General features: G+C 31.6%; 1 protein-coding gene across 1 annotated transcript; it reads left to right on the forward strand.

Moving 5' to 3' along the window:
• Positions 1-3,054: 3,054 nt before the first annotated feature.
• On the forward strand, positions 3,055-5,339 carry LOC100261959 (valencene synthase). The gene is made up of 7 exons (XM_002275315.4): positions 3,055-3,192; positions 3,276-3,549; positions 3,639-4,011; positions 4,094-4,312; positions 4,404-4,539; positions 4,651-4,899; positions 5,011-5,339. The coding sequence occupies exons 1-7, from the start codon at positions 3,055-3,057 to the stop codon at positions 5,305-5,307; spliced, it is 1,686 nt and encodes a 561-aa protein (XP_002275351.1). The 3' UTR covers positions 5,308-5,339.
• Positions 5,340-12,846: the final 7,507 nt, after the last annotated feature.

The raw sequence follows: 12,846 nt of genomic DNA on the forward strand, positions 1-12,846 counted from the left end.
ACAATTAACACATAGACATGTTTTCATTTTCATTTTTTTTTTATTTTTTTTATTGGAAGCAAAAATTAATTTTTGAAAAAGTGAACCAAATCTTAATTTCTTTAGAAATAACCACCACTCAAATACTTACCCTTTTAACAAATAATAGTAGGAATAAATTTCACCACATATTATAAGCAACCACTCAAAAAGTACTCAAATATTTTGCATTTCATATAAAAAAAATATAATAAATTATTAAAATAAGGACCGAGGAATGCGACAACAACGATGAGAAGAGTCAATACAATGTACGTGAAAAAAAAGGAAATTTAAGCCCCAAAACAACTCCAACATATCCACGCTTAGTAATACCAAGTAGGGCCATTTGCAAAACATTCGACCCTTTTTTCATATTAACATCCAAAACCCACAACATCACCCCACATACCAAGTAGGGCCGTTATTCAATGGTGATGGTGCCCACTTGGGTTTTCTAGAGATTTTGGTGAATGAATTCGACCATGGATGGTCCAACATGAGTGCACTTCCTTCCAAACTTTATTGTTTCATTTATAAAATAGGCTTGCTCATTTCGTAGTCAAGCTGCTATTCTCTTCTGGCCAAGGAATTATGAGGGATTAACAACCATGTGTTAGAACAAGTCATAAGTAGTGGTAGAAGAACAAAAGCTATTGCATTGATTTTTGCTTTCGCTATTGTTATTTTTTTATTATTTGAAGTTATTTTATTATGGTGTTAAAGACCTTTAGTTTCAATAACATATGCTGAAAATTGCTCATGGACATCAATAAAGGATATGACAAATTTTTAACCCAATTTCTTTGTGTGGTCTATTCTCACCCAAAGAGAATACTTGTAATCAATTGTTGTAGTACACGATTCTTTGACTGGGTCCTATCATCTTGTTTGGATTTAAAGAAAGACAAATCTCCCATTTCTCTTCTTTCTTTTTTATCTATTCACCTCAAAGGGAGTGAATGGATAGTCTTCTTGAATTTAGCTCAATGTATGCTAATCTTTAGTTTCTATATATTCTTTTATTAGGATATAAAGAATAAATAAAAACAAAAAAATCACTTAAAAATACAAGTGATTACATAGAAAATCACCCACAAAGGCTCCCAAAGACTTTGATATAAGAACTACAAGGTCAAATACCATAAATTTAAAATCCACTAAATTTGAAGGATAAGTACATAAAGTTATCTAATGATTGTACCTAATTTCATGTCTACGATGCAAACATATCATTCTCCTTACTGGACTCCTCGAAACCTTGAGAGGATGTGATCTTCTATCTCAAACTCAACAAACAAATTTAAAATGTTTTGAAACATTTTTTTATTAAACACAAAGAATAATGACTTTAAGCTTAGGGGGTGATCTTTGAAAACTCTCAAATGATATTTTACCAAAAAAAAAGAGTTAGGAAGGAAAGATTTTCCTTTTTAAACTTAAAAAATATTTTTTAAACTGAAAGATATTTGAAAGTTTTTCTATTTTAAATTCTAAATTTAAATTCATTTTCAAATTTTATTTTCAATTTCCATATAAATACTTATCCCTTTTGCTCATTATTCTAAATCAATTTAGTTATACTTATCTGTTTAATTTCAAATTAATTATGCAGCAACCTTGAATGTTTAAAGAGAGTATAAATCATTAATATATATATATATATAACGACCTAAAAAATTACAAATTTAATTTAACTAGACTAATGCCCTAAATCGCTAATAATTTTTCTTTAGATAATTTTATAATGAAATAATGATTACACAAATCTTTTACTACTTTCAAATAGAGTTTACAAATCAGCCAAGATCATTCATGTCTCAATCAAATAGGGCGGCCGGCAATATTTGCAAAACACTCGACCCTTTTTTTCATATTAACATCCAAAACCCATAACATCACCCCACATACCAAGTAGGGCCGTTATTCAACGGTGATGGTGCCCACTCGGATTTTCTAGAGATTTTGGTGTATGAATTCGACCATAGATGGTCCAACACAAGTGTACTTCCTTCCAAACATTATTGTCTCTTTATAAAATAGACTTGCTCATTTATGATTGAGATTTAGTTTTGCTCAATTCAATGCATCCTCCAATTTTCTTAACTATTAAAATAATTAAATTATAAAATAAGTAAGCCTTATTATGTAATAAGTCTTACTTAAAAGATGTTTAATAAATAAATATAATGATTAAATAAAACTTAAATGATTATTTTGGATTCATTCATTGTTTAGAACTCTTATAGTTTTATTGGAATTTATTAAATAATGTCACGCCACTCCGATTTAAGGGATGGAATTTTTAGAAATTAATATAAGATTGGGTCTAAAAATTGATAGAAAGAGGAGATGTAAATTGCCATATTAGGGGAATTTAAAATTATTGATGGGTGAAGAATCAATTATTATGATAAGGCGGAGGAATGATTTTCATATAATAAAGTGACTGGCAGGTTATATACCTCTCCTCTAAGGAATTTGTGGTTTAATTGAATCACATCATGTAACTTTCAATGTTTTTTTTTTTTTACTTTTTCAATGTTTGAAAGGACATTTGACGTGTCAAGCATCATTTGGACCTAATTTTTATATAAATGAAATATTCTGTGGTTTTATATAAATGAAAAATTGGCATTGAAAATTTGTCAAAAATTTAAGAGTCATCCTAACTCAAATCACATTTTAATTAAAAAAAATATATTTCTATTATTCTTAATTATTGTTAATTAAGAATCAAAATAATTAATAATATGATTCTTACAATAGGTGTGATTGAAAAACAAATTATTTGTAATTTTCTTTTCATCTAGACACTAATTTTTGTGTTGTATATAAAAGAACTTAGTTCCCTAGTTATATCCAAATTCTTTTATTACCATGATATTAATTTTATTGTACAATGAAAGATTAAGGGAAAACTAGGTTATGACTCACTAATTTGAAAAAAAAAATTCAAAATTTTATAAATTAATTTTATCTTCATCCATTTAAATATATTTTAAAACACATGCATTTCTCACGAGTGAGTTACACATGGCCTTAATTCTCGCAACCAGCAACGGGTCTTCTCCAGCCCCAGTTGCTAATTCAGAGACTACTCGCCGAACTGCAAATTATCAGCCTAGCATTTGGGGCAATAGCTTCATCGTGAGCAACACTCCTGAGGATGAGGTAATTTTCTGATCATGTATGTAGTTTGCATAACAAGACCTAAAGATTTTCTCACTTTTTGTTCTTGCAGTTTATTGATACAGATAACTCTGGCCCATAAAGAGCAGCAGTTGGAAGATCTAAAGGAGGAAGTTAGAAGAGAGCTGATAGCTGCAGCTAGTAACCCTTCGAAACAGCTGAAGTTTATCGATGCAATTCAACGGCTTGGGGTGGCATACCACTTTGAAAACGAGATAGAACAAGCATTACAAAGCACCTATGATAACTATCATGGCATTGCTGATATAAATGATGATCTCTATGATGTTGCACTTCGATTTCGACTACTAAGACAACAAGGCTTCAATATTTCATGTGGTAAGCCTCATTAATATCATGTATAAGTTGCTTGAATATCATCTAGCAAAGCTCACATATAACATTCTATGTTTTGGTGATGATTGCAGATATATTCAAGAGGTACAAAGATGAAAAGGGGAGGTTCAAGAAGTCTTTGATCAATGATCCATATGGCCTACTAGGCTTGTATGAAGCTGCACATCTCAGGGTGTGGGAAGAAGATATACTAGATGAAGCACTTCCTTTCACCACCACTCACCTCAAGTCTATTGTAGAACATTTAGAATACCCTCTTGCAGCACAAGTAACTCATGCCCTAGAGCGGCCCATTAGGAAAGGCTTGGAGAGGCTAGAGGCAAGGCCTTTCATGTCTATCTACCAAGATGAAGCTTCACATAGTAAAGCTTTACTGAAGTTTGCAAAGTTAGATTTCAACCTACTGCAGTCACTGTATAAGAAAGAGCTGAGTAATATCTCGAGGTTAGTTCTCAAATCATTCTTGCACTTAAATTCAAATCAACAGTTTACCAGGTCTTTTATGTGGATTAATGTATTTTCTCAGGTGGTGGAAAGACCTAGATTTCTCTTCAAAGCTACCTTTTGCCAGAGATCGATTGGTAGAAGGGTACTTTTGGATAGCAACATGTTGTTTTGAGCCCCAGTATTCATATGCTAGAAGAATACAGACCAAATTACATGCTCTGATAACAACTATGGATGATATGTTTGATGCATATGGAACATTTGAAGAACTGGAGCTCTTTACAGAGGCAATCGGGAGGTTTGATATATGCTAGATTCAAATTACCCACAACCAATGAATTGATTTTGATATTTGAACTTCAAAAGGGAACTTGGTACTTGATTTTCAGGTGGGATATAAACAGCGTACATCAGCTTCCTGAATACATGAAACCATGCTATCAGGCAGTCTTAGATGTCTACAAAGAAATTGAGGAGATGGAAAACACAGAAAGATCATACTGTGTCCACCACACAAAAGATGCAGTAGGATTCTTCGAACTCTTTTGTGTTTATGATATCCTATATTGTACTGTAAATAAAATGCTATATATAACACTTGCATGATATATTTACTTGGCTGAATTTTTGTCCTAGATTAAAAGCTTGGTCCAAGCTTACTTGGTTGAAGCCAAATGGTTGCATGGAAAATACATACCGACAATAGAAGAGTACATGGGTATCGCAATGGTAACAGTTGGTGTCCCCGTGTTAACAATCATGTCTTTTATTGGCATGAGAGAGACTGCAACCAAAGAAGTCTTTGATTGGCTGCTACAAAACCCTAAGATTGTTAGAGCTACCTACATAATCATTAGGCTCATGGATGACATGGCTTCCCACAAGGTACAATGAAACAACACTTCCTACTGATACTTGGATATCAATCCCATAAAGATAAAGAAAATCTATTGTATATCAATTTCTTTTTAACACCTTATATTACTATTTCTGCAGTTTGAGCAAGAGAGAGAGCATATTGCATCAAGCATCGAATGTTACATGAAGCAACATGGTGTGTCGGAGCAGCAAGCATATGATGAGTTTCACAAGCAAACCGAGAATGCATGGAAGGATATAAATGAAGAGTGCCTCAGACCTACTACAGTGCCAATGCTTCTCCTTAGTCGTCTTCTCAATTTTGCTCGATCAGGAGATGTGATGTACAAGAGCCACAAAGATATATTCACACATCCTGGAGAAGTGACGAAAAATAATATTTCAATGCTGCTCATAGACCCTGTGCCAATATGAGAGTGGAGATATATATGACACAAATAAAGATAGTATACTCTAGCTTCTGTTTCATGTTCTACAGTATACTATGTTTGGAACAAACGCTTTCTGGTTTCTTCAATTCCTGCTTGGTGGCTTTGGTCTATTGATGTCTGTCTGGTCTATTAAAATTTCCCATATTTCAATATTATCACGACAATATTATAAATAAATGGTAGGGTTTGCGTAATATCAGTAAGGTTCACAGGTCACTATTAGACCAAAGACCAAGTCAATATAAATCATGTCAATTGGGCTGATACCGTAACATCAAAACTAATGAGCGTATGTGGAGAGAGAGAGAGAGAGAGAGAGAGAGAGAGAGAGAGAGAGAGAGAGAGAGAGAGAGAGAGAGAGAGAGAGAGGAGAAAAATAAATTTGAACTTCTTTTTTTTTTTTTTAAAAGAAAAATAAAACAATAAGATTGAAATAAAACAATAAAGTGTTTTTCTAAATAAAACTGCAAAATCCATTTTTAAATAAATTGTAAATACAATTGGAAATTCATTTTTTTCTTTTTTGTAAAAAAATAAAACTATAATTTTTTTTTTTTACTTGTGAAAATCATTTTTTTAAAAATAAAATCTAAAAAGCATTTTGTTTTAAATAAAACATTGAAACCATTTTTTTAAAAAAAAAAATTCAAAATATTTTTTAAAATAAAATTGTAAACTTTTTTTTTTTTTTTTTGTAAATGACATTGTAAAAATCATGTCTTAATAAAAATAATAATAATTTTTTTCTAGTATTAATAAAATGGAATTGGATTTTCATACTAATTAAATAAAATTGTAAAAGTCTTATTTTCAATAAAAACTAAGAAAATCATTTTTTTTTTCTGTAAATAAAATTGGATCTGAATATTTATTTTTTGTTAATAAATTTGTACAAATCTTTTTTAAAGTAATTTGTAAATATTTTTTTAAATAAATTTTTAAAAATCCTTTTCCTAAATAATTTGGAAAAAGATTCTCATGCACATAAGATTAGATTTGGATACTTTCTTTTAAAATAAAATTGTAAAAATCATGTTGTAACAAAAATTATAAAAGTATTCTCTTCTGCATAAAAATAAAAAAGGAATGTTAAGGTAAATAGAATTTGTGTAAATTATATTTTTTTAAGAAAAAGTAAATAAAAACCATTTCTTTATAAATAGAATAATTTAAAGTATTTTTTTCTTAAAAAAAAATGAAATCAAAACTTTCTTTTGTACTTAAAATCAATTGAAATCATCAAATTGGAATAACTTTTTAATCCTTTGAATTTAGAAATAATTAAACCCATGTTTTTAATTAGTTTCATAAATCAATTTATGTAAATTCTCTTATCATTTGTTTTTTACATTTTTGTAAGATACAAACACCATGACTTGTTTTATAATTGTGTTTTTCTTTTCTTGAGCATCCATGATCAATTATTTAATCGTCATAATTCATTTCATTTGCTTAGTAAAGACTATAGGTATATAAGCTTAGAGGGTTGTTTTGTATGACTTATCTTCGTATTTTTTCAATAAGTAATTTGACTTTTAACTCAATATTGGTTTATGAACTTGTCTTTTTTTTTTTTTTTTCAAATAAGGAGTTATATAAGGTTTTTCTCTTCTTCTTTTTTTTCTTATTTTTTTTTCTTTTTATAAAATAAATAAAATAAATGATCACTCTAAAAAAACCTAAAAAGGGTTTTCAAATAATCATTTTTCATAATAAATGAGTATCCTCATTGAGTAGGAACATGTGAAAAATGTGCATGAGTCCATAATAATATAAATTATAATTATTATATAAATATTATGTCAACTTTTGGTAAGATTTGAGATGTAACAACCTTGGTAGTACTTGTTGAGATATTAGGAATGTTTTCCTTATATCATTCTTTCCTTATATTATTTAGTGTTGAGATATTAGAAATGTTTGGATATTAGGAAAGTTGAGATATAAAGAATATTGAGATATTAAGAATATTGAGATATTAGGATATTAGTTGTTATTTCCTTATATCATTCTTTCCTTGTATCATTCTTTCTCATTCTTAGAATGGTGATTACCCTCTATAAATACTCTGTACATGAACGAATGAAAAAACTACCATTTATCAATTTGAAGATGGTATCAGAGCCATGGAACTGAAATCCTAGATATTTTTTTGCTATGGTAGTCTGACAGCGATCAACCATCCTAAGACAAGCCCTAATATTGATAAGTCAACCTTCAAATGCACTCACTGCAATAAGACTGATCCCACCAGTCTGGATATCCCACAATTTCAAAGCAACGACTCCTGGTATGACTAGGAAAAAAATGAGGAACCGAGGGTTTGAACTGTGGACCTTTAGATCATGTTTAGGCTATCAACACTTTGTTATTAATGATAATAATCGTGAACAACAGAAGAATGATTCCAAGAAAATCTCGATTGCAATTGTTGCCGAAATGAAAACAGAGGCTAATGTTGCTGAAAAAACCTCTGCATTGGTAGCCACTATAGATCATGGTGGTAAGTTTTTAAATACTTTTACACCTGTTATTAATAGTGCATGGATAATTGATTCTGGTGCTACAGATTATATGACTTTTGATTCTAGACAGGTTTCACCCCTTAGACTTTCCTCACAAAAAATTGTTTTCACAGCCAATGGTAACACAACCCCAGTCATTGGGGAAGGATCCTTAACTCTTATTGATACTTTGAATTTGGATTCTGTTTTAGTTGTTCCATCTTTAAATTACAATCTTTTGTCAGTTTCTCAAATCACTGCAACCTTATCTTGTATTGTCATTTTTTGACCTGAATTTTGTGTGATTAAGGACATCCAAACAAGACAGACGATTGATTGTTGTATTAAGCAGGGAAAACTCTATTACTTGGACTTGCAATCAAAGGATTCAAATAAGTTGCAACAAGCCTTGATGGCAGATGGATCTGAGGGGGAGAAGAAAAAGTCTGAAATTTGGTTGTGGCATCGACGTCTAGGACATGCTTTCTTTGGTTATTTAAAAAAATTGTTTCCTAGTTTGTTTGCAAAGAGTGATATTTCTGGTTTCCGTTGTGATATTTGTGAATTGGCTAAAAGCCATCGTGTTTCGTTTCCGTTAATTTTGAATAAAAGTCCATTTCCTTTTATGATTATACATTTTGATGTTTGGGGCCCATCCAAAGTCCCAACTTTGAGTGGCTCACGTTGGTTTGTTACTTTTATTGATGATTGTACCAGAATGACATGGTTGTGCTTGATGAAGACCAAAGATGAAGTGAACTTGTTGTTTAAAAAATTTCATAAAATGATTGAAACTCAATACAATGCAAAGGTTCGGGTTCTGCATAGTGATAATGGTGGAGCATATCAAAGTTCTGATCTTCAAAAGTATTTGGAAGGACATGACATCATTCATCAGACTACTTGTTCCAATACACCCTAGCAAAATGGAGTCGCTGAACAGAAAAATCAGCACTTGTTAGAGGTTGTTCGTTCTTCCTTGATAGCAGCAAAAACACCGATATCTTATTGGGGAGAAGCAATCACATCTGCCGCATACTTGATCAATCGGGTACCTTCTAGCTCAATTAACTTCCAAACACCTCTCCAAGCTCTTACTAATGCCGTAGTTGCCCCAACTGTCCCAAATCTACCTTCTCGTGTTTTTGGTTGCGTGACATTTGTGCATCTACACAAACACCAACGCACCAAGTTAACTTCCCATGCATTGCAATGTGTGTTTGTTAGATATGCATTGCATAAAAAGGGATATCGATGTTACTATTCTTCAACTCGACGAATGTATATTACAATGGACGTGGTGCTTCATGAAGAGTCGATGTATTTTTCATCTGAGTTTGAACTTCAGGGGGAGTACCATAAGGAAATTCAGACTCTCGATTATGATTATCATATCTTTGAGGAGGATGAATCTGGACAATCTGAACTAGTGAACCAGAAAGTAGGTGAGTTGGATATGAGTGGTCAACAATTTGGGTCCGAAGATGTCTTCACTGAAATACCAAACCAATCGTCGTTTGTTGAGGGTGTTCTTAATTTGGAACCTGATCCATTCATGAAACAGTTACCACACCGTCATAATAGAGGTATTCCTAAACCCACATATGAACCTGAATTGTCTACCAAAGTCAAATATCTCATGAGCAACTATGTGTCTAACCATCGTTTGTCTGAATCAAATAAGTCATTTGTAAATCAATTATCTACTGTAGCTATTCCTAACAGTGTGCAGGAAGCCTTAGCTGATCCAAGGTGAAAAGCAGCTATGAATGAAGAGATGAAATCATTGCAGAAGAATAAAACATGGGAACTTGTAGAATGTCCACCAGGAAAGAAGCCAGTTGGGTGTCGTTAGATCTATACTGTGAAGTACAAGGCAGATGGTAGTATTGAACGATTTAAAGCAAGACTGGTAGCAAAAGGGTACACTCAAACTTATGGAATTGACTACACGGAGACATTTGCACCTATAGCTAAGATCAACACAGTTCGAGTATTACTATCTTTAGCTGCAAACCTAGATTGGCCATTATAACAGTTCGATGTGAAAAATGCCTTTCTGCATGGCGAGTTATCTGAAGAAGTATATATGGATCTTCCACCAGGATGCATGGTGTCAGAAAAGCAATGTCAGAAGGTGTGCAAATTGAAAAAGTCATTGTATGGGTTGAAGCAATCCCTAAGAGCATGGTTTGGAAGGTTCACAAAGTCAATGAGAGCTTTTGGCTATCGTCAAAGTAATTCAGATCACACTTTGTTCCTGAAAAAGCAACATGGTAAGATTACGACACTCATCGTATATGTGGATGACATGGTAGTTACAGGAAATGATCCTGAAAAAAGAAAAGCTCTGCAAAATTATCTATCTAGAGAATTCAAAATGAAAGATCTAGGTCCTTTGAAATACTTTCTTAGGATTGAAGTTTCTCGATCAAGTGAAGGAATTTTTCTGTCTCAAAGAAAGTATGCCTTAGATATTTTACAGGAGACTGGAATGTCGGGATGTCAACCTATTAATACACCAATAGAAGAAGGTCTGAAATTGTGTGTTGAGCCTAATCAAGTATCAATCGATAAGAGAAGATACCAGAGACTTGTGGGGAGATTAATGTACTTAGCTCATACAAGACCAGATCTTGCTTATGCATTGAGTGTAGTGAGTCAATACATGCATAATCCTGGAGAGCAACATATGAATGCAGTCATGCATATTTTGAGGTATTTGAAGAATGCTCCGGGGAAGGGAATTTTGTTCGCTAAAAATGTTAATCATCAGAGTATAGAAGTATATACTGATGCTGATTGGGCCGGTGCAGTGGATGATAGGCGATCTACATCTAGTTACTTTACCTTTGTAGGTTGTAATCTTGTGACATGGAAAAGCAAGAAGTAGAATGTTGTCGCTCTCGTTCAAGTGCAAAAGCGGAATTTAAAGGTATGGCTATAGGACTTTGTGAGGCATTATGGCTAAGACTCCTCTTACAGGATTTAGGTTACCTATCTAGGTAACCAATCCGATTGTTTTGTGACAATAAAGCCGCATGTGACATTGCTCATAATCCAGTACAACATGATTGTACAAAGCATGTCGAGGTGAATAGATTCTTCATTAAGAAAAAGTTGGATGATAAAATTGTGGAATTGCCTAAGATTCGATCAGAAGATCAATTGACCGATATCCTCACCAAAGCTGTCTCAAGTCGAGTGTTCTCAAAATTTTTAGACAAGTTAGGCATACGTGACATCTATGCACCAACTTGAGGGGGAGTGTTGAGATATTAGGAATGCTTTCCTTTTATCATTCTTTCCTTATATTATTTAGTGTTGAGATATTAGGAATGTTTGGGTATTAGGATAGTTGAGATATTAAGAATATTGAGATATTAGGAATATTGAGATATTATGATATTAGTTGTTATTTCCTTATATCATTCTTTCCTTGTATCATTCTTTCCCATTCTTAGAATGGTGATTACCCTCTATATATACTCTGTATATGAACGAATGAAAGATGAATGAAAAAACTACCATTTATCAATTTGAAGAGTACTTTAACCTAAGCTCAATCAATTTAAGTGTTAGAAATAATTCCTATAAATATTATATATATATTTTTATATTCGAGCCAATCAATTTAATTCCTAGTAGATATTCTGTTTGGTATAGATTTCGTAGTCTTACTTGGCTGCTTTGCTTAAGAAGAAAGTTGCTACCTATAAATATTATATATATATATTTTTTATAAGGATATTTATATATATTCTGTTGTGTAATGGATAAAATATGAATTAATGCCTTGAAGTCAAAATAATGAGTCTTCGCTTACTGCTACCGTGCATTATTGGTCATTTGAAGTTGCATTCACTAAAGTCTTTAAAAGACAACTGAGCTAGGTGGCTTAATTTCAAAGCAAAATATGAAATTAGCATCCATCCTTTTCAAAAACATACATATGTCTACTAAGCATAATTTGTTTTATTGCAAAGTACATTTGATTTGAAGCCTCATCTTAATTTGTTTTCAACACCATTAGAATATAATATTAATTAAACATGTAGCTATTTGTAAAGTGAATTTAATTATTAAAAGACATTTATAATCCTCTAAAAATTATTCTCGAACTTCTTCGATATGTTAATTTGTAGATACCGTAAACTTTTGAACTTGGAAATCATGATTAATGTTCCCGAAATATCACCAATATAGGAAATTATGGGAGAATTTCACTCAATGAATTTTTGTCTAAATTTTGATAATCTATTTTGATTAATCATGTTCTTTTGTTATTTTTTCAATTAATCACTAATTTTGGCAATTTATGGTTATTTAAGCTACATTAGCATGCTGAAAAAACTTGAAAGTGCATGTAGGAAGGGAGGTGCTACTTTGCCACCTAGGCTACTTGGCCTTATTGTTTACAATCACATGTACTATATTTATCCTAATCTTATGACATATCTATGCACAATATTAAATATTAAATAAAATGTTAAAAAATATATTAATTTTAATTATCTTTTTTTGTTTTCAAATTTATTTTGACTTATTGTTAAAAAAATAAAACCTCATGATAATTCTTTTTGTAAGTCTTTTTTTCTATACCTTGTCTATAATTTTCAATATCGTAATTCTTGTTAGGAAAATGATGAGTTGATTGAATTGATTCTCCATTTTTTTTCCTTGTTATTTTTTGGCAAAAATTTAAACTCTGCATAATTTAATGTGCTTGAACTTTGAATTCCAATCTTATGTAAAGTCATAACTTTTATTTTTTACATGGTATATAATAAAACTTTTAGAATGTCTAATATTATAATAATAATAATAATAATATTTTACCCGTTAGGATGAATTTTTTAGTTTTTTTATGTCTTTGTATGTTCTAAACCCTCTTCTGCTAATAAGGCCATATAAGCGGTCTGACCAAAACATCTCTTTCCTGGTAACTTCCAAGTGATTTTCTATGGAGAATTTTCTCCCTGATCACGTGAACTTTAAATGGCAGAAAAGTATCAAAC

Source organism: Vitis vinifera, chromosome 18 (genome assembly GCF_030704535.1).
Source record: "Vitis vinifera cultivar Pinot Noir 40024 chromosome 18, ASM3070453v1".
NCBI classification, from domain to species: Eukaryota; Viridiplantae; Streptophyta; class Magnoliopsida; order Vitales; family Vitaceae; genus Vitis; species Vitis vinifera.

Bases quoted from the DNA above. Each gene is read 5' to 3' on its own strand.
- LOC100261959 (XM_002275315.4), top strand. From the start codon at position 3,055: ATGGCCTTAATTCTCGCAACCAGCAACGGGTCTTCTCCAGCCCCAGTT. The intron at 4,012-4,093 runs GTTAGTTCTCAA...GTATTTTCTCAG, and splicing joins GAGCTGAGTAATATCTCGAG to GTGGTGGAAAGACCTAGATT. The intron at 4,900-5,010 runs GTACAATGAAAC...CTATTTCTGCAG, and splicing joins ATGACATGGCTTCCCACAAG to TTTGAGCAAGAGAGAGAGCA.